General features: G+C 62.4%; 2 protein-coding genes across 11 annotated transcripts; one reads left to right on the top strand and one right to left on the bottom strand.

Annotated features, from left to right (window-relative positions):
* The first annotated feature begins 811 nt into the window (after nucleotides 1-811).
* Nucleotides 812-24,912, top strand: EMP3 (epithelial membrane protein 3 (MAM blood group)). Of its 5 annotated transcripts, none has more exons than XM_073322175.1 (5): nucleotides 824-1,080; nucleotides 22,212-22,297; nucleotides 22,567-22,669; nucleotides 23,425-23,565; nucleotides 23,948-24,912. In XM_073322175.1, exons 2-5 carry the CDS (start codon nucleotides 22,220-22,222, stop codon nucleotides 24,115-24,117), a joined length of 492 nt encoding a protein of 163 aa, XP_073178276.1. In that variant the 5' UTR covers nucleotides 824-1,080; nucleotides 22,212-22,219; the 3' UTR covers nucleotides 24,118-24,912. The 5 variants fall into 5 exon arrangements, with proteins under 5 accessions (XP_073178273.1, XP_073178276.1, XP_073178275.1 ...); XM_073322174.1 differs by lacking the exon at nucleotides 824-1,080 and adding an exon at nucleotides 18,813-18,901; XM_073322173.1 differs by lacking the exon at nucleotides 824-1,080 and adding an exon at nucleotides 19,870-19,980.
* ODAD1 (outer dynein arm docking complex subunit 1) lies at nucleotides 2,613-14,290 on the bottom strand. 6 transcript variants are annotated; one of them, XM_073322029.1, is made up of 15 exons: nucleotides 14,134-14,290; nucleotides 13,374-13,452; nucleotides 12,015-12,114; nucleotides 10,745-10,934; nucleotides 7,822-7,944; nucleotides 7,358-7,471; nucleotides 7,092-7,216; nucleotides 6,103-6,290; nucleotides 5,826-5,960; nucleotides 5,510-5,592; nucleotides 4,913-5,081; nucleotides 4,421-4,584; nucleotides 3,875-3,978; nucleotides 3,585-3,663; nucleotides 2,613-3,480 (listed from the first exon to the last, which is right to left on the bottom strand). In XM_073322029.1, the coding sequence occupies exons 2-15, from the start codon at nucleotides 13,438-13,440 to the stop codon at nucleotides 3,445-3,447; spliced, it is 1,677 nt and encodes a 558-aa protein (XP_073178130.1). In that variant the 5' UTR covers nucleotides 13,441-13,452; nucleotides 14,134-14,290; the 3' UTR covers nucleotides 2,613-3,444. The 6 variants fall into 6 exon arrangements, with proteins under 6 accessions (XP_073178130.1, XP_073178132.1, XP_073178129.1 ...); XM_073322031.1 differs by lacking the exon at nucleotides 7,092-7,216 and adding an exon at nucleotides 6,797-6,864 and having other exon boundaries at nucleotides 14,134-14,289; XM_073322028.1 differs by lacking the exon at nucleotides 14,134-14,290 and having other exon boundaries at nucleotides 12,015-13,452.
* Nucleotides 24,913-25,546: the final 634 nt, after the last annotated feature.

Below are 25,546 nucleotides of genomic sequence, written 5' to 3'. Positions count from 1 at the left end.
GCACACAGCCCCCCATCCCCCAGAGCTCCCACCCCCCCATGTACACCCCCCCATACCCCAGAGCTCCCCACCCCACCATACACACAGCCCTCCGTGCCCCAGAGCGCCCCACCCCCATGCACACAGTCCCCCCTGCCCCAGAGCTCCCAGCCCCCCTGCACACAGCCCCCCATCCCCCAGAGCTCCTAGCCCCCCCTGCACACAGCCCCCCATCCCCCAGAGCTCCCACAGCCCCCCATCATACTCCAGAGCTCCCTCCCCCCCCATGTACACCCTTCCCCCTACCCCAGAGCTCCATAGCCCAGAGCTCCCAACCCCCAGCGCCCCCACATGCACCCCGGTCCCCATGCACCCCACCCCCAATGCACACAGCCCCCCCATCCCCCAGAGCTCCCACAGCCCCCCATCATACCCCAGAGCTCCCACCCCCCCATGTACACCACCCCCCATACCCCAGAGCTCCCCCCCCCATACACACAGAGCCCCATAGCCCAGAGCTCCCAACCCCTAGCGCCCCCACATGCACCCCGGTCCCCATGCACCCCAGAGCTCCCCACACCCCATACAGACCCCCCATACCTGAGAGCTCCCCACCCCCAGCGCCCCCCACATGCACCCCCTCCCCATGCACCCCAGAGCTCTGCACCAACCCCTCTCCCGCACACACCCTATCCCACCCAGAAACATCAACCATTTCAGAAGGGTCTGAGAGGGATGGGGGAGATTCACCCTAAGGGGACGTGTGTGGCGGGTGCTCTGGGAGGGGGCAGGATACAGGGGCGGATCCGAGGGGAAGGGCAAGGTACAGGGGTGGATGGGCCCCGGGGCGGATCCCAGGGGCAGGACAGCGGGGTGGATGGGCCCCGGGGCGGATCCCAGGGGCAGGACAGCGGGGTGGATGGGCCCCGGGGCGGATCCGAGGGGCAGGATACCCATACCAGGGTGGATGGGCCCCGGGGGCAGATCTGGGGCAGAGAGGGGGAAAGGGAGCGAGCCAGGGAGGGTGCGGTGCAGGGCCGGGGCCTGCCGGAAGGTTGCTGTGGCGTTGCTCAGAGAACAAAGGTGTTTCCTGTCTTTGCGGTAAGTGTCACATCACTTCTGCATCAGTCCCCCCAGCAGTGCCCAAGCCGGGACTCCGGCGCTGCGAGCTTCCCCGCAGCAGTGCCCCACGGGCTGTAGCTGTGTTTGGGGGGACTGTTTTTTGTTCCCATGGTGACGGGAGGGGGAGGGGCTCCCCGCTGCGCACAGCTGCACTCCACATCTGGCTCAGCGTCTGCCACCAGCGGGCGGGGCTGGGGGGACAGCAGCGCCCCTCCCCCAATGCAGGGATGTCCCACAGGAGGCCCCGCCCCTCCCGGATCTCAATATTTGGTTGCCCGGACAACCCTAGCGCCGCCCCCAACTTCCATCACCTGACACAGGGGGTCTCACAGGTCCTCGCACCCCGACCCGCTTCTGACAACGACAATTAGGGCACCTAACGCCAGCCCTGGCGACCCCATGACAACGGGGTCGAGACCCACAGTTTGATAACACCCGTCCTGACCCCTAGAGGGCCCCTCCCCCTGCCAGCGCGGCAGAGGGGGGCAGGGTCTAGTGGTTAGAGCAGGGGGGGCTGGGAGCCAGGACTCCTGGGTTCTCTCCCTGGCCCTGGGAGGGGGGCAGGCTCTAGTGGTTAGAGCAGGGGGGACTGGGAGCCAGGACTCCTGGGTTCTCTCCCCGGCTCTGGGAGGGGAGTGGGTTAGAGCAGGAAGAGCCTGGGAACCAACAGAGCACTCTGAGCTGCCTTGTAGCGCTGCAAGCCAGGAAGAGCCCCCTGAAAAGAAACTTCCCAGCTCCTCCGCCCCCGCCACTCGCCAATCCCCCCACCCCCCATGCTCCCTCCACAAGGCAGCCGCTGGTTCCACTTCCCCTTTCCTTGGTGGCAGCAGGAACAGAAGGTTCATTCACCCCCCAGCCTGGGCCCAAAGCTCCCTGGAAGTGGCGGGGCAGGGAATGGGGCTGAGGGCCTCTCCCCTGTGGGGGGCTGGCAGAAAACAAGACATGGGGCCTTTCCCCTCTTGTCAGGACCTGCCCCATTACTGAGGCAGAACTGCCTCCTGTGGCCAGAGCCGGCATTGCAAGAAGCAGCCAACACCTTTCAGCCTCCTGGGGCCCCCTCCCCTCAGCCCCTTGGTTACAGCAGGGACAGCGAGCCAGGACTCCTGGGTTCATTAACTGGCTCTGGGAGATTCTGGGCAGCAGGGAGCGGGGCAGGGGCTCAATAGGGGGTGCTCTGCTCTGGCCATCAGCGCTGGCCCCAGTGCAGTGCTAGGGGACATCAAGCCAGGGGTCCCCATATACCCAACCCTTGTACCCCACCCCAGGGGGGCCGCATCCCAGCGCCGGGCGAGGGGTCCCAGGATAACCAGCCCCTGCACCCCACCCCAGAGGGGCCGCATCCCAGTGCCGGGCGAGGGGTCCCCGGATAACCAGCCCCCGTACCCCACCCCAGGGGGGCTGCATCCCAGCGCCGGGCGAGGGGTCCCCGGATAACCAGCCCCCGCAGTCCACCCCAGAGGGGCCGCATCCCAGGGCGTGGGGAGTTCACACAAACGCCCGGCAGGGGGCAGCACTGTTTCACACAATACAACCTTGTGGGGTTTATTGCTGATTCCATCCCTCCACTGATACAATCCCGCCACTGATTCCCATGCAGCACCCTCCACTTTGGGGTTGGGGGTCTGCCCTCTCCTGGTTCGGGGGAGGGGGGGAGAGAAATTTCCATCTCACCGGGAGGGGGCATCCTCGCTCCACATCTGGGCATGCTCCTTGGGGACCATCTGGCTGTGGTATGTGGGGGGACATGGTGTGCATGGGGGGGGTATCGGGCATCTGGAGCACATCAATTTCAGAGTGTGAAATTAACGAGCTTCCATCCATGATTGATTGGTGGGAGAGACCTGAAGATTAGACAAGATTCCCAGAGTGGGGGTGTGGTTTTGGGGGGACAGTGGGAGTGTCTCACCTTGCAACCCCCCCACACACACACACACTCCCTGCTGTCGGGCCAAAGGAACCGGCCATTTCAGCACATGGAAAGTGGGGCAGCTTGATCTGCTGTGGGCAACAGTATTGGGGGTTCCCCCCAAGGCTCCCCCAGATCTAGGGGGACAGGCAGCCTGGGAAGGCAGAGGGGACGATGGTGGTGCGGTGTATTCAACTGGAAGAGGGCAGAGGTGGAATCCAGCCCCAGGACAGCGCCGAGTGGGGACAGGGATGGGGGGAAAGGCAGAGAAAGAGGGGACCATGGGGTGGGGGGAAGCAGCACACACTACAGGAGTCTGACCGGGATGCTATTTGTCACAGGAGACCCAGCTCCGACTCCAGCCCCGGCCTCAGGCCTCCATGGGTTGCCGGGCCCCCCCCAGCCGCCCGCAGCCCCCCCGGCTCGGTGTACTGGGTCTACTTGTGGGACGGTGTCTCCTCCTTGCTCAGCACCTGTGGGGAGGCAAACGAGATAGCTTGTTTCAGGAAGAACGGGGGAAGGAACCCAGGAGTCATGGCGCCCAGCCCCCCTGCTCTAACCACTAGGCCCCACTCACCTCCCGGAGGATGCGGTCTCTCAGTTCACTGTGGGTGAGGGGTCGTTCCTCTTCCTCACTCCCAGCTTCATATTCCTCCCTGCAGGGGGAGAGAAAGAGAATGAGGGGGCTAAGTATGTGTGAACCCCACTGCCTCCTGCGGAAGACAGAACCCAGGAGTCCTGGCTCCCAGCCCCCCAGCTCTACCCCATCCCTCTCCTGGGTCAGGTCTTTCTAGACCATATGTGCTGTGGGTGGGAACCCCCACCCCCGATCCCATGGCTGTAGGGGGTTGGGGGCACGGTGCTTACCCAGCAGTGGGGGGCCGTAGGGGGTACGCTTTGGGGGCATAACCCACCATCTGCCCCAGGAGCAGTCGAGCCGTCTCTTCGGGGTGGTAGGGCAGATCATAATTCTGGGGGGAGGGGGAAAAGGTTGGGGGATGGTCTGGGGGTGGGGGGGGCTCACTTCCTGCCCCCCCACAACCTCCTCGGACCATCCCATCCCCCTGATCCCTGCTCCAACACACATACCCCCACCCCATCCCACTCCCTGCTCCCTCCCACCTGGGACGGATCCCCCCAGCACCAACCTCCACACTTCCTCCCACCTGACACAGACCTGCCCCCTCTGCCCCACCCCACCCCCACGATCCCTCCACCAGCACAAATCTCCTGCCCCTGGTTTCCCCATCCCATCTCCCAACTTCCCCCTCCCTGCCCCCCCATGCCACCGTCCCATCCCCCACCACTGTTGCCAGTACAGATCCCACCCCAGCTTCACCCTATCCACAACGTCCTATCCCCCAGCACACCCCTATGCAGAACCCCGCCTCCCCCCATCCCAGCTGCCCATACCTTGGAGGCCAGGTAGGAGCGCATGGCCAACAGCTCGTGGGCCCGCTGCTCCAGGAGACCCAGGAACACGGAGATGTTCCTGTCCTGCACCACAGCCGAGCCCCCCAGCGCCAAATCCAGCTCCGAGCACTGACAGTCCAGCTTCCTGAACAGCGACCTGATCCCTGCCAGGACAGACAGACAGCCGAGATGCCTGGGTTCTATCCATAGCTTAGGGAGGGGGAGCTGGTGGGTCAGAGCGGGGGCTGGGAGCCAGGACTCCTGGGTTCCTTCTACCCCTGGCTCTGGGAGGGGAGTGGGGTCTAGTGGTTAGTGGAGCAGGGGGGCTGGGAGTCAGGGCTCCTGGGTTCTCTCCCCAGCCCTGGGAGGGGATTTGGGCCCAGTGGTTAGAGCAGGGGGCTGGGATCCAGGACTCGTGGGTTCTACCCATGGCTTACAGAGGCGATGGGGGTCCCGGGACCCCAAACCCCACCCCCCTCCCCGGCTCCGTACCCTCTTTGAGCTGTTCCAGGGTTTTCCTGACCACCTTCTCTTTGCTCAGCAACTCCTGGGCCTCCTGCATGACAGCCTCCTGCTGCATCTCCAGTGCCCGGGTCTGCGCCCACTGATCCTCCTGCTCCTGCTGCTTCTGGGCCTGCACCTCCTGGATCTCCCGGCGCACCTGGGAGGCAGCAGAGGGGTACAGGGAGGGCACGGGAGCGGGGAGGGCATGCAGTGCCAGGCATGGCCCTCCGGGGGGGGGGGCAATTTGGCACCGCCATGGAAAGCAGCAGGGCTGTCTATGGGGGACAGGGCCCCCGGGGGCAGAGCCATGGGGGACAGAGTGAGCAAGGCTGTCTATGGGGGGCAGCGCCACCGTGGGGGGGAGTGGTGGGCAGGACAGTCCATGGTGCAAAGGGCCCTGGGGAGGAGTTGGGAGGATGCAGGGCTTTCTGGGGGAGCAGGATGCTTGTGGGCAATGGGGGATAGTGCCTATGATGGGGGAGAGTGGGTGGCAGGGCTGTCTATAGGGGGCAGAGCCCTGGAGGGTGTTGGGGGCAGGACTGTCTGCAGGGGGCAGAGCCATCGTTGGGGGCAGGCCCCCCTCACCTGGGTGATTCGCTCTCCCAGTCGCTCCAGCTCGTTGTTCTGCTCGTTGACGTAGATGAACTGGGCGAAATTCCGGTCCTCAACTGGGAGGGGGAAGGAGTGTCAGAGCCCCTGGCTGAAGAAACTCCATAGACCCTCCCTCCCGACCAGAAAGGCATCTCCCCCGACACACCCCTCCATTTCCACCAGAGCCAGCCCAACAGACCCCAGCCCTCGGACTGGAGAGAGAGCCCCCCGCCCTGGGGCTGGATCAGAGCCAGCGCCCCCTGCAGGGGAAAGGCCCTGTGTCCCCGGAGCGTCCCCTGGTGCCCCTCACCTGCTATGAATTTCTCCACCAGCACATCCAGGTCGTCCTCCCCTGTCAGCTGTTGGATCTCCTTAAAGGCAGTTTCATAGGATTCCAGCAGCTCCTCCCTGGGGTCCCGGTGCTTCCCCTCGGCCTCCTCTTGCTCTGAACGGGGAGTAAACCGGACACGGTCAGTGCTCCTCAGCCACCAAACCCAGGCGTCCTGGCTCCCAGCCCCCCTGTTCTAATCACTAGACCCCATTCCCCTCCCAGAGCCAGGAGAAAACCCAGGCGTCCTGGCTAGTACCTCTCTTGCGCTTGGCCTCCAGCGCCTCCTGGGTGAACGTCCGCTCCTGCACCTTGATGTCCAGGAAGTGACGTAAGCGCTGGTCGTGGTCCAGAACCCGCTGCAGCTCCTTCATCTCGGCCCCATACTGGGCCAGGTCCTTCTCCGCCTTCTCCCGCAGCTGCCCTAGCTTGGTCTGGGCCTCGTCCCTGCAGGAGGGGAGGGGAGGGGAGCAATAGAAGTGGGTACCCTGCCCACAGACAGCCTGCAAAGCCCTTGACAGAACCCAGGCATCCTGGCTCCCAAACCCCACCCTCCCTCTAACCACTAGATCCCATTCCCCTCCCAGAGCCAGGGAGAGAACCCAGGCGTCCTGGCTCCCCCACTCTATACAGTAGGAGATTCCAAGACCCCGGCCAACCCTGCCCTTTCCGGGGCCCCATGGAGGGTGCAGGGGGGCTCAGTCTCTGCAGCCCGTCTAGCCTTTGGCTGCTGCTGGAGGGGACAGTACCCTGGGGCAAGATCAGACAGGCTCGAGACATGTGTGCGGCTGGGATGGCCGATCCTGAGTGCACGGGGCAGCGGGTGTGGGGGGGGGAGTTCTGGGGCCAGCAGAGGGGCACCCTGGGGACACGAGGGATTGCTGTGGGTCTCCTTGGCACCAGGTGTCCAGCAGGAGACGCCAGGGCCAGCAGGGGGCACCCTGGGGCCCTACCTAGCATCAAAGGCCGAGGAGGAGGAGTCAATCACTGCTCCAATGGCTTTCCGCCTCTCCTGCAGCTCCTGGGAATCAAGGGGAGAAGGTCATGGGCTTCTGTCAGCCAATCAAATCCCTCCGTTCTAGCCCTGTGTCACAGCAGGACTTTCACTGGCCAATCAGACCTCTCCATCCCACACCAATTTCTTAACAAGACCTTTGTTGGCCAGTTAGATCCCTCCATTCCATGCCTACTTCCCACTGGGGCCCGCATCAGCCAACAACAATTCTTCATTTGATGTGCATCACCTACTGGTGGGTGGGGCCAAACTCTGTGTGCTCCTCCCAGTGGTGCCCCAGTTTCCCATGCTGGGCTTGGTGGGGCCTGATGGATCCCTGGTCACCATGTGACAGGCCTGGTGCAGGGGGTCCGTGCAGCTCGAACCATGAAGGGAAAGACGGGGTTAACAGCCACCACCACCGGCTCTAACCGTTAGACCCCACTCCCCACCCCTAAGCCGGGGAGAGAACCCAGACGTCCTGGCTCCCAGACCCCTGCTCCCCTGGCAGAGCTCTCACCCTCTCCAGCCTGCGGTAGAGGTGTTCGAAGCGCCCACGTTCAATACGCAGGGTCTCCAGCTCCTCGCGCAGGCCGGCGTTCAGCGCCAGCTGGGAGTTGAACCGGGCTGATGCCTGACACGCGGGGGACAAGAAGCGGGGATGCTGGCGTTAGCCCCCCCCCAAGGGCCCAGACAGCTGGAGGAGCCGCCCAACATGGAACTCCCTAGGGCCGGCAACGACACCTAGTCCCCTCCCCGAGCCAGGAGAGAACCCAGGTGTCGTGGCTCCCGTCCCCCCTACCCTCCACTCTAACCACTAGCCCCCACTCCCCTCCCCGAGAGAGAACCCAAGCGTCCTGGCTCCCAGCCCCCTGCTCTAACCACTAGACCCCACTCTCCTCCCAGAGCTTGGGATAGAACCCAGCCCCCCCCTGCTCTAACCATTAGGCCCCCCTCTGGCAGTGACAGCCCTACCCCCCTCACCTTGTCCAACTGGTTCTCCAGGGTGCGCACCCTCCTCTGGCCCTGGGCCTTGTGCCGTTGGCTGACTCCTGCGCTGCCCACCTGCTTCGCCAGCCCCGCCAGCCGCTTCTCCCAGCTCCGGATCTGCCAGCGGGGACACACCATTAGGAACCACAGCCCAAGTTCCACGGTCTCACCGCCTGGGGTGCCCCATAGCACCCCCAAGAGTTTCTGCGTGATGCCCAGCAGTGCCCTTTGGGATGGAGAGAGGAAGGGGGGCCTCTTAGCCTGATCCCCCAGGCTCTGTCCCAGAGCATGCTGGGATGCACTGTAGCATCATAAGAACGGCCATACTGGGTCAGATCAAAGGTCCATCAAGCCCAGTATCCTGTTCTCTGACAGTGGCCAGAGCCAGGTGCCCCAAAGGGAATGAAGAGACAGGTTATCATCAAGTGATCTATGCCCTGTCACCCAATCCCAGCTTCTAGCAAACAGAGGCTAGGGACACCATTCCTGTCCATCCTGGCTAATAGCCATCGATGCACCTATACTCCATGAATCTATCTAGCTCCCTTTTGAACCCCGTTATAGTATTGGCCTTCACAACACCCTCTGGCAAGGAGTTCCAGAGGTTGACAGTGTGTTGCGTGAAAAAATACTTTCTTGTGTTTGTTTTAAACCTGCTACCTATTAATTTCATTTGGTGCCCCCTTGTTTTTGTATTATGAGAAGGAGTAAATAACACTTCCTTCTTTACTTTATACCACTCATGATTTATAGACCTCTATCATATCCCCCCTTAGTTGCCTCTTTTCCAAGCTGAAAAGTCCCCGTTTTATTAAACTTCCTCATACGGAAGCCGTTCTATACCCCTCATTATTTTTATTGCCCTTTTCTGAACTTATTCCAATCTATCTTTTTTGAGATGGGGCAACCACATCTGCACGCAGTATTCAAGGTGTGGGCATACCATGGATTTATATAGAGGCGATATGAGATTTTCTGTCTTATCATCTATCCCTTTCTCGATGATTCCCAACATTCTGTTCACTTCTTTGACTGCCGCTGCGCATTGAGTGGATGATCTCAGAGAACTCTCCACAATGACTCCAAGATCTCTTTCTTCAGCGGTAACAGCTAATTTAGACCCCATCATTGTGTATATATAGTTAGGATTATGTTTTCCAATGTGCATTACTTGAAATTTAATGTTGATAAATGCAATCTGCCATTTTGTTGCCCAGTCACCCAGTTTTGTGAGATCCTTTTGTAGCTCTTCGCAGTCTGCCTGGGACTTAACTATCTTGAGTAGTTTTGTAACATCAGCAAATTTTGCCACCTCCCTGTTTACCCCTTTTTCCAGATCGTTTATGAATATGTTAAATAGGACTGGGCCCAGTACAGACCCCTGGGGGACACCACTATTTACCTCTCTCCATTCTGAAAACTGACCATTTATTCCTACCCTTTGTTTCCTATCTTTTAACCAGTTACCGATCCATGACAGAACTTCCCTCTTATCCCATGACTGCTTATTTTGCTTAAGAGCCTTTGGTGAGGGAGCTTGTCGAAGGCTTTCTGAAAATCTAAGTACACTATATCCACTGGATCCCCCCTGTCCACATGCTTGTTGACCCCCTCAAAGAATTCTAGTAGATTGGTGAGGCATGATTTCCCTTTACAAAAACCATGTTGACTATTTCCCAACAAATTATGTTCATCTATGTGTCTGACAATTTTGTTCTTTACGATAGTTTCAACCAGTTTGCCCGGTATTGAAGTCAGGCTTACTGGCCTGTAATTGCCAGGGTCACCTCCGGAGCCCTTTTTAAAAATTGGTGTCACATTAGCTATCCTCCAGTCATTTGGTACAGAAGCTGATTTAAATGAGAGGTAACAGATGACAGTTAGTAGTCCTGCAATTTCATATTTGAGTTCCTTCAGAACTCTTGGGTGAATACCATCTGGTCCTGGTGACTCATTACTGTTTAGTTTATCAATTTGTTCCAAAACCTCCTCTAATGACACCTCAATTAGGGACAGTTACTCAGATCTGTCACCCAAAAAGAATGGCTCGGGTTTGGGAATCTCCCTCACATCCTCAAGAGTGAAGACCAATGCAAAGAATTCAGTTAGTTTCTCTGAAATGGCCTTATCGTCTTTGAGTGCTCCTTTAGCATCTCGATCGTCCAGTGGCCCCACTGGTTGTTTAGCAGGCTTTCTGCGTCTGATGTATTTTTAAAAAAATTTGCTATTACTTTTGGAGTCTTTGGCTAGCTGTTCTTCAAATTCTTTTTTGGTTTTTCTAATTACATTTTTACACTTCATTTGCCAGAGTTTATGCTCTTTTCTATTTTACTCATTAGGATTTATCTTCCACTTTTTAACGGATGCCTTTTTGCCTCTCACTGCTTCTTTTACTCTGTTGTCTAACCACGGTGGCTCTTTTTTGGATCTCTTACTATGCTTTTTAAATTGGGGTATACATTTAAGTTGAGCCTCTATTATGGTGTCTTTAAAAAGTTTCCATGCAGCTTGCAGGGATTTTATTTTTGGCACTGTACCTTTTAATTTCTGTTTCACTAACCTCCTCATTTATGTTTAGTTCCCCTTTCTGAAATTGTTCAAGGCCTTGTGGGTAACTCCCCACATAGCATTGTGGGATAGAGGAAGAGCCACACCAAGCCTCCCCTCCAACCCCACCCCACCCTGTCCACTCACCAGGGAACAGGAGAAGGGGGAGCCCTGCCAGGGACACAGTCTGATTGCCGCAGCCCCACTCCCGTCCCCGAGCCAGGAGAGAACCCAGGTCTCCTGATTCCCAGCCCCCCTGCTCTAACCATTAGATCCCACTGCCCTTCCAGAGCCAGGGAGAGAACCCTGAAGTCCTGGCTCTCAGCCCCTCTGCTCTAACCACTACACCACCCTCCCAGGCCAATGGTACCTCATGGTCTAGCTGGGCCACCGTCCTCCTCTCCGCGGCCGCCTGCTCCTCCACCTGGTCCTGGTGTCGCAGCAGGGCACGCAGGCTGCCAGCCTTCTCCTGCTCCCGCTGCCTGTTGGCACGGCCCTCCGCCACCCGCAGCTCCCGCAGCAGCCCCTCCCGCTCCTTCTCTAGCCGTTGCAGGTCGGCCCTGCCGGAGACACCAGGGTGTCCAGCAGAGATGGGGGGCAGGGAGAGGCGCCGGGTGGTGGGCAGCGCCGGGTGGTGGCAGCGGTGGGGCCCCATGGCGGAGGGTGGAGGGGAAGCGGAGGCGGCAGGGGCTGGAGCTACTGGAGGGTGTGGAGCTAGTGTGTGTGATCTGGTGGGTGTCAGAGAGATCTCGTGTGTGATCTATGGTGATCCGTCATGTGTTGGTGGGATCTTGTGGGATCTGGTGTCTGCACAGTGTTGCGTGCAAGTGAGATCGAACGTGGGATCTTGTGGGCAGGTGAGTCTGGGTCACCTGGTTTGTGTGTAAGCTACGGTTTGATCTAATGTGAGCGTGTGGGTGTTCGGGCGTGTGGGTGTTCGAGCGTGTGGGTGTTCGAGCGTGTGGGTGTTCGAGCGTGTGGGTGTTCGGGAGTGTGGGTGTTCGAGCGTGTGGGTGTTCGAGCGTGTGGGTGTTCGAGCGTGTGGGTGTTCGGGAGTGTGGGTGTTCGGGAGTGTGGGTGTTCGAGCGTGTGGGTGTTCGAGCGTGTGGGTGTTCGAGAGTGTGGGTGTTCAAATGTGCAAGCGTGATCTAGTGTGAGCTTGTCTGACTGTATGCATCTGTGTGACCCACTGTGTGTGATCCAGTGTGGGACTCGTGTGTGTGATCTCGTCTGAGCAAGTGTGAGCATGGGGGAAGGGGGAGGGCAGAGGGCAGTGACTCAGCCTAGTGTGTGTGTGTGGTGGTGGGGAGTGTTGCTAGGTCCACGTGGGTTGTTAGGGGGCTGAGTGTTACATCAATAACGCATCAGTGTGCAGAGGGGAGTGCGTCAGTCTGTGTTACAGCGTGAGGGGAGTGTTCGTTGCGTTGTATAGGTTTGTGTGTTGAACCTGCCCCCCAGCCTAGTGACCCCAACCCCTGGGATCTTTCCTGGGTCCCTCCCCCTAACCTAGTGATCCCACCCCCAGGGATCATTCCCAGGCCCCTCCCCACAGCCCGGTGACCCTGCTGTCAGGGATCATTCCCAGGTTTCCTGCCCCAGCCCGGTGACCCTGGCCCCAGGGACTGCAGGGGGGTACCTACAGCTGCTTGCGGATGGTCTCCTGGGACTGCAGGGTGTAGGCATGGCGGTCGCCCGCTAGCAGCCGGAACTGGCGCTGCAGTTTGGCCAGCTCACTCTCGGCTGGGGGCGTGAGATGGGGGGGGTCAGAAAAGGGAGGAAGGGAATAGTTAGAGAAGGCAGCAGACGAGTCTGAGGCCTTTGTCATCTGAGGCCAAGATTCTTTGTCTTGTCACGCCAAGGCCCCGTGACATCACGCCAAGGCCATGCCCCGTCACGCCAAGGCCTCATCATGTCATGCCAAGGTCTGCCATGGCCTCACCCTGTCATGTCAATACCCCATCCCATCACGCCAAGACCCCTTATCATACCAAGGTCCCACTTCCAAGGTTCCACATCTTGGAGTGAAGCGTTGGCGTCATCCCAGCCATGGGACAATGCCCCATGCCAGGACAGAGTTGGGGGTGGGATATCTGGGGATGGGAGGGGCTAAAGGCAGAGGGCAGCCGGGTTCTGATCTCAGCCCCAACCCCCCTCGGGGCCAATGCAGAGTCACTCCTGACTGCAATGGGGACAGAGCCAGGTTCTGATCTCAGCCCTCTGGGATCAATCTGGAGTCACTCCTGACTGCAATGGGGACAGAGCCAGGTTCTGATCTCAGCCCCCTGGGGTCAATCCAAAGTCCGTTAAGTGCAGTGATCTGGCTAAGTGAGGTGCTGCCCCCATCCCCAGAGGCAGGATTGGTCCTCTGGCCACCAGCCCTGCTGCCCCCCTCCCAGATGCCTTCCCCACAGCCTCTGGCATCCTGGCAGGGAAGGACATGTCCCCCAGCGTGGGGGGGAACCCCTTGCCCTGGCTGGGCTGATGGGGTAGTGCTGGGAGGGCCAGGGTATTGTTACCACCAGCTTCTGGGACCGAGGGCACGGGACAGGGGTCGGACAGAGACGTGGGGCAGGGAGAGAAAACAGGGCGGGCACCAGAGTGGTAGGGTCATGAGTAGGGAGCCCCATGTGGCACTGGAACAACATACTGTGGGGCACTGGAGCCAGAGAACAGGGGGTAGGGCCACACAGCAGTACTGGGCATGGGGCCATGCTGGGGGTAGGGCCATGCAGAGTGCATGGGGCGGGAAGGCCATGAGGTGGGTACCAGGGGGCAGAGCACGGAGAAGGGGCCGTACAGGAATCACTGTGGGGGCAGAGCACAGGAGGCGGGGGCCACACATGGGCACTGGGCGGCAGAGTACAGGGGGCGGGGCCACGCTGAGGGCAGCGGCAGCAAGTCCAAGCCGGAGGCAGTGGGGTAGCTCCCATTCTGTCTGCTGGCAACCAGGAGATGCCAACCCGTAGACTTCCCACAAAGCCCTGGGGCAGAGCTATTACCGATGCCCTCCAGGTCCAGGTCGCTGCCCTCCGAGCGGGTACTTGAGGCGGATCGGTGCAGTGGCATCTTTTCCTCCTCCTCCTCGCCGACAGGTGGCCAAGAAAGAACAGTGAGGAGAGAGAGAGAGGGCTTTTAACTGGATCCCGGCTGCCACGGCCCAGAGAGAGACGGGGGTGCAGGGGGTGTGGCTGGACATTGGGGGCACGCCGGGGGTGCCCAGCCCAGCACTGGGACATCAGGAGAGGGGGTAACCTCCTGAGGCTCTGGGGCAGCCCTCGCGCTATCAGGCATGTGGCTGATTCTGGGGTGGAGCGTCACGAGCCGAGGCTAACGCTGCCCCCATCCCCCACCTCGTGCTTTGGAGGGGCTGGAGAAGGCATGGGGTTGGTGCATAGGGGCTAGGAGGGTTTAAGGAGTTGGTGGGGTGGGATTGGGGGGGAAGGTTCAGGGAGCTGTGGAGTTTGGGAGGCGGTCATTTGGGAGCAAAGGATCAGGTGGTTTGTTCTGTGGCTGGGGGCAGGTTCAGGTGGTCAGGGCGAGTTTTGGGGGAAGGTTCGGGGGGCTCAGGGGAGAGTTTAGGGGGAAAGTTCAGGGGTCAGTGGTGAGTTGGGGAGAAGGTTCGGGGGTCGGTGGTGAGTTGGGGAGAAGGTTTGGAGGCTCAGGGGAGAGTTTGGGGGGAAGGTTCAGGGTGGGGGGAGATCTGGGATCCAATTTCCTTCCTAGCCCCAGTACTCCCCACCCTTGGGTGCAGGGATTTACCTCACTGTCCGGCAGCCAGTCTGGGGGGGGTGGTCAGTGGGCTCGGGGGGGGCGCAGCCCGTGCCAGGCACAGGGAGGTGCGGGGATCACGCCTGGCCTCTCCTCGCCTGCCAGCATCCCGGTCCCCACTACCCTGCACTGCCCGAGTTGTTAGTAACCGTCTCCAGGAAGCAGAAATACCTCAGCCAATGAGGGGAGAGGACAGAGCCCTGGGGGGAGAAAAGGAGGGCGTGTCAGATTAGGGGGAACCGGAGAGCCATGCTGGAAAATCCTCTTTATTCCCCCCACCAACCTCCCACCTCCCTTTCCCCCACTCCACCCCACACCCATCCCCTCTCCCCCCTCCCCACCCCACTCCAACCACAAACACACCCCCATCCCTCCCGCCCCCAGCCATGCAGAATGTCTACACTGCAGGGGGGGACGGAGGGCTGGGAGCCAGGACTCCTGGGTTCTATCCCCACTCTGGGAGGGAAGTGGGACCTAGTGGTTAGAGGGGTGCGATGGCTGGATGAACAGGGACTCAGGAGGTATTTATTTCCAAGCCAGGGAGCCCCCAGGTGCCTGTACCAGGGATGGCAGGTTGGGGTGGGGTCCTGCTGGGGTGGGGGATGCCAGGATGTGGGGGAGGAGCCAAGGGACAGCAGAGCTGGGGCCACAGGGTGAGGGAGGACACTTGACACTGCTCCCTTCCCCAGCAGTTCTGTGTCCCAATGGGATGGCTGCTCTGTCACGACCACAGGGGGGGGCCATTGCTGCTCAGGGTTGTTTCATTTCACCTCGGTGCCCTCAGGCCACGCTAAGACTCTGTCCCATGTTTGCCCCCTCCTGTCATGCCAACACACCATCAGGTCACGCCAAGGCCCAATTACCCCAAAGACACATCAGGTTACAGCAAGACACCGTCCCATCTGACCATGGCCCCAGAAGCTCCCGCTACATCCCAGCTACAGCAGGCCATGGCAAGCCAAGGCCCCATCATGTCACGCCATGGCCCCATCAAGTCACACCATGGCCCCACTACACCACGGTCCTGACAGGTCACACCAAGGCCACATCACTCCACAGTCCTGTCACACCAAGCACATGGCAGGTCATGCCATCATGCCAAGGCCCCATCCAAGTCCCCAGCTGGTCACACCAAGGTTCCAGCTGGTCACACCAAAGTCCCGTCCAATCACACCAAGACACCAGCAGGTCATGCCAAGGCCCCAGTGGCCCCGTCATGCCACGCCAAGGCCCCGTCATGCCAAGACCCTGTCATGCCAAGGCCCCGTCAGGTCACGCCAAGGCCCCGGCAGCTCACACCAAGGCCCCGGCACGCCAAGGCCCCGGCAGCTCACACCAAGGCCCCATCATGCCAAGGCCCCGGCAGCTCACACCAGGGTCCCGTCATGCCAAGGCCCCGGCAGCTCACACCAAGGCCCCATCATGCCAAAGCCCCAGCAGCTCACACCAGGGCCCCGTCATGCCAAGGCCCCGGCAGCTCACACCAAGGCCCCGGCACGCCAAGGCCCCGGCAGCTCACACCAGGGTCCCGTCATGCCAAAGCCCCGGCAGCTCACACCAAGGCCCCATCATGCCAAGGCCCCGGCAGCTCACACCAGGGTCCCGTCATGCCAAGGCCCCGGCAGCTCACACCAGGGTTCCGTCATGCCAAGGCCCCGGCAGCTCACACCAAGGCCCCATCATGCCAAAGCCCCAGCAGCTCACACCAGGGTCCCGTCATGCCAAAGCCCCGGCAGCTCACACCAAGGCCCCATCATGCCAAGGCCCCGGCAGCTCACACCAGGGTCCCGTCATGCCAAGGCCCCGGCAGCTCACACCAGGGTCCCGTCATGCCAAGGCCCCGGCAGCTCACACCAAGGCCCCATCATGCCAAAGCCCCAGCAGCTCACACCAGGGCCCCGTCATGCCAAGGCCCCGGCAGCTCACACCAGGGCCCCGTCATGCCAAGGCCCCGGCAGCTCACACCAGGGTCCCGTCATGCCAAGGCCCCGGCAGCTCACACCAGGGTCCCGTCATGCCAAGGCCCCGGCAGCTCACACCAAGGCCCCGGCACGCCAAGGCCCCGGCAGCTCACACCAGGGTCCCGTCATGCCAAAGCCCCGGCAGCTCACACCAGGGCCCCGTCATGCCAAGGCCCCGGCAGCTCACACCAAGGCCCCATCATGCCAAGGCCCCGGCAGCTCACACCAGGGTCCCGTCATGCCAAGGCCCCGTCAGGTCACAGCAAGGCCCCGGCAGCTCACATGAAAGCCCCGTCACGCCAAGGCCCTGGCAGCTCACATGAAAGTTCCGTCATGCCAAGGCCCCGTCAGGTCACACCAAGGCCCCATCATGCCAAGGCCCTGGCAGCTCACACGAAAGCCCCGTCACGCCAAGGCCCTGGCAGCTTACACCAAGGCCCCGTCAGGACACACCAAGGCCCCATCATGCCAAGGCCCCGGCAGCTCACACCAAGGCCCCGCCAAGTCACGCCAAGGCCCTAAACCCTGCCCTGGGGGTGATGGGGTGTCTCACCAGGAGGCCAGGAGAGGCAAGGGGGCGTGGCTAGTTCAGGGGGCGGAGCCTGGCGTCACTCCCACCCCCAGACTCCTAAATCACCACCCTGAGCAAGATGGGCCGATGTTGCGCATGCGCTGTCCCAACAGCTTCCCTCTCTCCTCCCCCACCCTCCACCGAGGCCTCGCCCAGTGCGCGAACCCCGCCCCTCTCGGCTTCCCCCGTCCTCCAGCGGGCGCCCCGCGCATGCGCGGTTCCTCCCTCCCTGGTCTGTGGCGGGAGTCGGGACGGGAGCGGTGTGCTGGGCCTGGGAAGTGGATGGAGCGCTGCGATTGGGAGCACTGGGGCACGTGCACAGCTGGGGCCCTGGACGCACTGGGGCGCGTGCACAGCTGGGGGGATGGTGTATTGGGGGTGGGGTGCATAGAGGGGTGGGGTGCACAGCTGGGGGGCCGTGGATGCATGGGGCACGTGCATAGCTGAGGGGGGCGGGTGCATAGAGGAGTGGGGTGCACAGCTGGAGTGCTGGATGCCCTGGGAAGCAGGGTGCACGGATAGGGGGGGCAGGTGCACGGGTAGGAGGCCAGGGGCATAGGGAAGCAAGTGCACAGCTGTGGGGCTGGGTGCATTGTGGCACGTGCATAGCTGGGGGAGTTGGGTGCATTGGGGGAGGGGAGATACACAGCTGGGGGGCTGAGTGCATTGGGGAGTGGGTATCAAGGGGTAGGGTGTTAGTCTGTATCCACAAAAACGAGGAACCCAGTGGCATCTTAAGGACTAACAGATTTATTTGGGCTTTAAGGTGGCACCGGACTCCTTGTTATTTTTGGGGAGCGGGGTGCACAGCTGGGGTGCTGGGTGCATTGGGGCAGTGTGCACTGAGGCGCGTACATAGCTGGGGGCAGGTGTATTGAGCGGGTGGGGTGCATAGCTGGGGGAGCCAGGTGCATTGGGCAGGTGGGGTGCACCGGGAAGCAGGGTGCAACAGATGGGGAGGCAGGTGTATGAGCAGGGTGCTGGTACAGCTGTGTGAATACACCCAGGAGTGGGTTGGGCTGCTGGGGGCTGTGTGACTCATGGGCCTCTGGTCACACACCCCCACACACCACGCAACACCCCAGCACAGGAAACCACCAAACCCGAACACCCCACCCGCCCATCTGTGTTTGTCCCATCACAGCGGTTGCCATGCTGCTTGCAATGACTGTTGCCAGGGCACCATGTGCCTGATTGGGCTGCGGGTTCAGGGGACAGGATGTTGAGTGCGGAGATGATGATACATGGGTCTGCTTTCCTATTGCCCCATCTCCGCCCCCTTGAGCTCTCTGCCTGAGGTACCTGGGGTCGCCACCAGGGCCCCCCGCAATAGCCAAGCCAGGGTGGGGAGGGGCAGCTGCATCCATGGGTATTTGCCTTCTGCTCACTGCTGAGCTCTAGATCCCATTCCACTCCCAGAGCTGGGAAAGAACCCAGGAGTCCTGGCTCCCAGCCCCCCTGCTCTAACCACTAGATCCCATTCCACTCCCAGTGCTGGGATAGAACCCAGGAGTCCTGGCTCCCAGCCCCCGTCCCTGCGTTTTAACCACTCCCCAAGATAAAGAGCTGTTTATTTCTATTCCTGGTTCCCCAGCACGGGCTCCTTATTTTGTGCAAACCTCAATGGGGAAGTGAAAGCCCCAGTTGCCCAGGGGAGGGGGAATCTTATTAACTCTTTAAAAGTGGGCTTCACAGACCCCATTAACCTGCCCTCTTTGCTGTCCAGGATTGGGGTCCCTGGCTGGCCCCGGGGGGCTAGTGTCCCATAGCCCTTCCCATCTGCCATCCATTGTGGGGGGGTTAGCAGTGGTGGAGTGAAATTTACGGGTTCTGTTCAAATGTTGGGGGGGTCTTTTATGACGGGGCACAAACTCCTGCAGTTTGCTTCCCGACTTTACCTGGGGCGGGGGGCTTGGGGGGAATGATTTTGGCCGGCAGCAAAGTCTTCGGGGAGGATGCTGGGCATTGTTCTGGGGGGTTACCACGTTGAGGGGGGTGGATCGCTCTGGGGGTTCCCCTGCGTTCGGGGATGCCCCCCCCGGGAGTGGAAATCCAGGGGGTTGTACTTCGCCAGACACACGCCAGCCCCGTCCGGCCCCTCCCTGCTGGGGCGGCTGCCAGGGGTAGGGCTGGGGAGCGGGAGGAGGATTCAGACGGGCAGAGAGAGAGGGCTAGAGGCAGCCGGCGCGAAAGAGGAGAGACCCCCCCAGCCCGTCTGCAGCGCCAGGTATCCCCCACCCCCTCCAGCGGGGGGGACCTGCCCCCTTTCACTCTGTCCTGGGGGGGACCTGCTCCCTGCCCCCCTCCAACTCCCCGCTGGGGGACCTGCCCCCTTTGACTCCCTGCTGGGGGACCTGCCCCCCTTGACTCCCTGCTGCGGGACCTTCTCCCCCTTAACTCCCCGCTGGGGGACCTGCCCCCCTTAACTCCCTGCCCTGCTGGGGTCCTGCCCCTTTACCACCCTGCAGGAGGGGAGATGCCTCTGTCTGTCTGTGGGTCGGTCGGTCGGTCTCTGTCTGGACGTTTTCTTTGCGGAGTGTAAAAGTTCTGCACTAGCTGCTGTGCGGGGGGGCGGTCCCAGGACTCTGGCTGCTCCCCCCAACTTCCATGCTCTTGGTTTAGAGGGGAAGAAACAACCCCTGAACCCCTGCCCCGGGCGCTATGCGGCCTCTGGTAGCCCCTCCCGCCCACAGCATCCCCTCCCCCAGCACACGCAGCGCCCCACCCAACACCCCCCCCAGCACACACAGTGCCCCCCCCAACACCCCTCCCAGCACACACACTGCCTTCCTACCCCACCCAACCACCCCAGCACATGCAGCGCCCCCCAGGTACACCCAGCTCCCCCCCAGCACACACAGTGCCACTCCCCCACGAACACCAACCCCCCCCAGTCCGCCCAACCCCTGCCCCCAAAGTGCATACAGCCCTAGAGGAGGGCCCTGTTTCTGGATCCATCCAGCCCTTGGACTCTGCTCTGCTTGGTGTCTGTGGACCCCCATCCCACTAGGAGCTGGGCTGAGACCAACGGACTCCCACAGTGGGATAGAAGTTGGCGCCCCCTGGAGGGGAAAGGCCCCGTGCCCCATTCGCTGCCCCCCTGAGCCAGCCAGTCGCTGCCCTGGGGCTGGATGGGAGCCGGCACCCCCTAGAGGAGAAAGGCCCCGAGCCCCATTCCCTGCCCCCCTGAGCCAGCCTGTCCCCTGCCCTGGGACCGGATGGGAGCCGGCGCCCAGAGGGGAGAGGCCCTGGGCCCGTTCAGTGAGGCAGCCAGTCCCAGCCAGGCCATCACCACTGCAATCAATGGTCAGTTGTTTGTGTCTCTTCAATGGTGTCTTGATTTAGAACAGAAAATACTAACTTGTGGCTGAACGGCCCCGGGCTGGGAGCCAGGCCGGTCACCAGCACTGCCGGGCAGGGCTGGGGCTGCCTTTGAGGGGGTTACTGTGAATCAGAGTGGCCCCCAGTGCCCCTATGGGGGGTGCCGTGCTGCAGGGAGCAGGGCGGGGGGCTCAGCAGGGGATGCTGGGCTGCAGGGAGCTGGCAGGGAGTCAGCAGGGGGCACTGGGCTGCAAGGAGTGGGCAGGGACTCAGCAGGGGGTGCTGGGGCGGGGGGGCTCAGCAGAGGGCGTTGAGCTGCGGGAAGCAGGGCAGGGGGCTCAGCAGAGGGCGTTGGGCTGCGGGGAGTGGGGCAGGGGGCTCAGCAGGGGGCGCTGGGCTTCAGGGTGCTGGAGCAGGGGGCTCAGCAGAGGGCGTTGGGCTGCGGGGAGCAGGGCAGGGGGCTCAGCAGGGGGCGCTGGGCTGTGGGGACCGGGGCGGGGGGCTCAGCAGGGGGTGCTGGGGCAGGGGGCTTAGCAGAGGGCGTTGGGCTGCGGGGAGCAGGGCAGGGGGCTCAGAAGGGGGCACTGGGCTGTGGGGAGCGGGGCGGGGGGCTCAGCAGGGGGCACTGGGCTTCAGGGTGCTGGGGCAGGGGGCTCAGCAGAGGGCGTTGGGCTGCGGGGAGCAGGGCAGGGGGCTCAGGAGGGGGCACTGGGCTGCGGGGAGCGGGGCGTGGGGCTCAGCGGGGGTGCTGGGCTGTGGGGAGCAGGGCGGGGGGCTCAGCAGAAGGTGCTGGGCTGCAGGGGGCGGGGGGCTCAGCAGGGGGCGCTGTGGTGCAGGAAGCAGGGCGGGGGGCTCAGCAGGGGGCGCTGGGCTGCGGGGAGCGGGGCGTGGGGCTCAGCGGGGGTGCTGGGCTGTGGGGAGCAGGGCGGGGGGCTCAGCAGAAGGTGCTGGGCTGCAGGGGGCGGGGGGCTCAGCAGGGGGCGCTGTGGTGCAGGAAGCAGGGCAGGGGGCTCAGCAGGGGGCGCTGGGCTGCGGGGAGTGGGGCGGGGGGCTCAGCAGAAGGCGCTGGGCTGCGGGGAGCAGGGCAGGGGGCTCAGGAGGGGGCGCTAGGCTGCGGGGAGAGGGGCAGGGGGCTCAGCAGAGGGCGCTGGGCTGCAGGGAGCGGGGCGAGGGGCCCAGCAGGGGGCGTTGGGCTGCGGGGAGCAGGGTGGGGGGCTCAGCAGGGGGCGTTGGGCTGCGGGGAGCAGGGCGGGGGGCTCAGCAGGGGGCGCTCTCCCCAGTCAGCACAGACTCTAGGGGGTGCTGTGCTCACGGATGCAGCATGTTTGAAACGAGCTGTAATACTGAGGCTGTGCTCTGTAAATATTTCCTATTTCCCCCACAAACTGGGGGGGGTGAACCCTGCCACAGTCCCAACTGATTCATTTTGGCCTGCCTCAATTCACCGGCGGGGGGTCCCTGTATAAAGTGCCATCCTACATGGAAACATGGGGTGGGGGGAGCTGGCCTGAACCCAACCCCAGAGGCCGATGGAGCCAGGGGGGAGGGCGGGATTCCCACATGCCCCAGCTGAGAGGCCAGGAACAAATTGGGAATTCCTGAGTAGGACGAAATATTCAGTGCTAAATTGATAGGCCCATCTACCCCAGTATCCTGTCCCCTCCCTGCCCCCCGGATCAGACCTCCGGGCCCATCTACCCCGGGATCCCGCCCTGCCATCTCATAAATGGGGAGGCTGGGAGCCAGGACTCCTGGGTTCTCTGCCTGGCTCTGGGAAGGGAGTGGGGGTCAATCCAGTCCCACACCCAGCACTCACATGATCCTGAAGCATCTGGAACCCATTAGGGGAGGCTGGGACAGAGGGATGTTTGTGTGTGTGCATGGGGGGTGGGGAGTGGAGTCAGAGATTCGGGGCGGGACGGTGCCTGGGGGGGTGCTGGGAACTTCCCACCTCAGAGTTAGTCTTCCCCTTTGGATTGGAACCGGGAAGTGCGTGGGGACGAGCAGGAGACCGGGGAGGGGGGCGTGGAAGGACTGGGGGGTAGCCAGGAATCCGGGGGGACAGGGGTGTGGGCTGGCTCCTGGCTGGTTTGTGGGGAAAGGCCTGGGGGATGTCCTGACGAGTGGGGGGGTGAGGATCTGGCCCAGGCCTCAGGAGGTGTTTGGGCATGGGCACGTTCCCCATTGACACCCGCTATCTCTGACACCCCCCCCAGCACTCGCCATGAGCTTCCTCCTCTTTGCCATCACGGGCCTGCACGTCCTCATCCTCGTGCTGCTCTTCGTTGCCACTCTGGACAAGGTGAGACGCCCCACCGCCCCCCCCACGCCAGGCAGAGAACCCAGGTGTCCTGGCTCCCAGCTTCCTTGCTCTAACCATCAGCCCCCACTCCCCTCCCAGAGCCAGGGACAGAACCCAGGAGTCCTGGCTCCCAGCTTCCCTGCTCTAACCACCAGCCCCCACTCCCCTCCCAGAGCCAGGGAGAGAACCCAGGTGCCCTGGCCCAAGTCCCCAGGCAGGGGGAGGGGAGGCCATCTCAGGGCCCTGTGCTAACCCCCTTGTCCCCCCAGTCGTGGTGGGTGCTGCCGGATGATGAGACCGTCAATCTGTGGTACGACTGTCTGTACGACAACAGCACCCAGAGCTGGGTGTGCGCCTCTGTTGCCGACAGCCGTGAGTGGGGGTCCCGGAGCGGGGCAGGGAATGGCTGGGGTTGTTCTGGGATGGGGGGGAAGGGGGTGGTAAGCATGAGGGGGAGTGCCAGGGGGCACTGACAGGATGGGGTGGTCCCAGATACTCTGGGCCAGCCGCACCACACTCCAGAGGGGCTGCATCTCTGGGCCGGGCGAGGGGTCCCCGTATACCCAGCCCTCGTGCCCCACCCCAGAGGGCGGGGGGGGGGGGAGTCCCTAAACACACAGCCCCCGTGTCCCACCCCAGAGGGGCTGCGTCCCAGCACTGGGGGAGGGTCCTGTATACCCAGCCCACGTGCCCCACCCCAGAGGGGCCACATCCTGGCACCGGGCAAGGGGTCCCTGTATACCCAGCCCCCGCACCTCGTGCCCCACCCCGGGGGCGGGGGGGGGAGTCCCTAAACACACAGCCCCCGTGTCCCACCCCAGAGGGGCTGCGTCCCAGCACTGGGTGAGGGGTCCCCGTATACTCACACCCCACCCCAGAGGGGCCACGTCCCAGCGCCGGGGGGGGTCCCTAAACAACACAGCCCCCGTGTCCCAACCCAGAGGGGCTGCGTCCCAGCACCGGGGGAGGGTCCTGTATACCCAGCCCACGTGCCCCACCCCAGAGGGGCCACATCCTGGCACCGGGCAAGGGGTCCCTGTATACCCAGCCCCCGCACCTTACCCCAGAGGGGCCACATCCGGGCGAGGGGTCTGTGGTCTCACCAGCGGCTGTTCCTTGGTCTCCAGAGTGGCTCCATGCCGTCCAAGCCCTCATGGTCCTGGCTCTGCTCTTCTCCAGCTTCGCCTTCATCCTCTTCATGTACCAGCTCTACACCATGGAGCGCGGGGGGCTCTTCTACGCCACCGGCGTCTGCCAGCTCTTGGCCTGTGAGTGCCCAGCCCCGCCCCATGCAAGGGGGCCCTGTGTAACCAGCCCCCGCACCCTGCCCCAGGGGGGCCGTGTCACAGCACCACTTTTCTCCCCAGCTCTGGGAGGGGAGTTGGGTCTAGTGGTGTCAATGTGGTGGGGGGGGGCTGGGAGCCGGGACTCCTGGGTTCTATCCCTGGCTCTGGGAGGAGAGTGGGGGCTAGTGGTTAGAAGGTGGGGGCAGGGAACTAGAACTCCTGGGTTCTATTCCCAGCTCTGGGAGGGAAGTGGGGGCTAGTGGTTAGTGGGGGTGGGCTGGGAGTCAGGACGCCTGGCTGCTCTGGCCTGAACCTGCCCCTCACCCCTCCTTTCTCTGTTGTCCCCCCCTCACCCCCGGTGCAGGTCTCTCGGTGTTCACAGCCGCCTTGATCTACGCCATCCACGTGAGCAAATTCCACCACCACCGGCAGCCGGGCGGTTCCTTCGGCTACTGCTTCGTGCTGGCCTGGCTGGCCTTCCCCCTGGCGCTGCTCAGTGGCATCATGTACATCCACCTCCGCAAGAGGGAGTGACCCCTGCCCCCATCGTGGGGGGGCTGCTCCTGACCATGGCCCATGCTGGGGTGGGGGAGTCATCCTCATGGGCTGATCCCTTCCCCCTGCCCCAGAGCAGCCTGGCTGTCACACACCACTGGGGCCCTGGAGCCTGTCCTGGCCACACCCAGCTCCCTTCGCCTTGCCTGTGCCGGGGCACCCAGGGTCGGGTCCCCCACTGCATGGGCACCTGCTCTCCTCCCACCCATGGCCAGGGCTCCCTCCTGCCCCCATGACAAGGCCCCCTGGCCATCCCCTGTTCCCCAGCCTGTTGTGGGTGGGACAACCCAAGCCATTCCCCTGGTCATGGAGAGGATCCCCCTGGCTGGGGTGACACTGTCCAATCATCTTGCTGAACACGCTGGGGATGGGGCCCCTGGCCATGCCTTACAAATCTGGGTGCCACGCCCCTGAACATCACATAGAAATCTGGGGGGGTGTCACACCCTTTGCCCATGGCTGGCAGAGATGGGGGGCAGGGCTTAGCCAAGCCGCAGCCCCTGGTCCAGAACATGGCTTATAAATCTGGGGTCCACCCCTCCTTGACAGGTGGCAGTTCCACAGTGCTGCACCCTTCACTCCTTAGGAAGGAGGCAGGCACCAGAGGGGTGGTCCCAGGGAAGGGATACCCCTTCTTCCCCGAGGTGGGGATTTCTGGGCTCCCAGGGGGCTATGGGGAGCCTTCCTTCGGCAGCATCTCAGTGCACGGCTTCTGTCCAGCCCCGTGCCTGGGCTCCATCATTTATAGGTTTGGACAATAAAAAAGTGACCTTATCTACTCGCCTGGTGGCTTTGACGGCACTTTTGCCTGGAGCAAGGGATTGTGGGTACAGCCGGGCCAAGCGAGTTGTGGCAGAGCCACAAACACCCCTGTGTGACCATCTCCCTCCAGGAGCAAGGGATTGTGGGTAGGGCCGGGCTACGCACCTGCCCCCCACTCACACCAACTCTCTAGGCTGCCCGATGGGGGTGGAAATCACCCTGCGCTGGGGGGGAGGGAATGTAGTGGATTTGCCCCCAGGCTGGCATGCCCTGCAAAGATCAGGGCTGGGGGCAGAGAGCAGGGATCAAACAACAAACCTCTTTATTGCACTGCAAATACAGTAGGAACTCCCTTCCCCGCAGAGAGGCTTTCAGGCCAGGGAATAAAGCTGGGCTCCTAAGGCTAAGACATTTTATTGTCGCTCACCCGGAGCTGGGAGCCAGGACTCCTGGGTTCTCTCCCCCCACCAGGGAAAGGTGCTGGCTTGGAGCCTGACTATCCCGGAGTCAATGTAGCCAGTGAACTGGCCCTGGCGCAATGGGAAGTGTGCTGTGAGCAGTCCCACCCGTGGCGACTAAAGTGCTTTCATTTGGGGGGAGGAGGCCCAGCGTTCTTCCACTCCTGCCCAAAAGTCCCTTTCTCACA

The sequence above is a fragment of the Lepidochelys kempii genome, chromosome 23 (assembly GCF_965140265.1).
Source record: "Lepidochelys kempii isolate rLepKem1 chromosome 23, rLepKem1.hap2, whole genome shotgun sequence".
NCBI lineage: Eukaryota > Metazoa > Chordata > Testudines > Cheloniidae > Lepidochelys > Lepidochelys kempii.
Note: the sequence above shows the minus strand (reverse complement) of the source record. Positions and strands in the feature narration are given on the sequence as shown.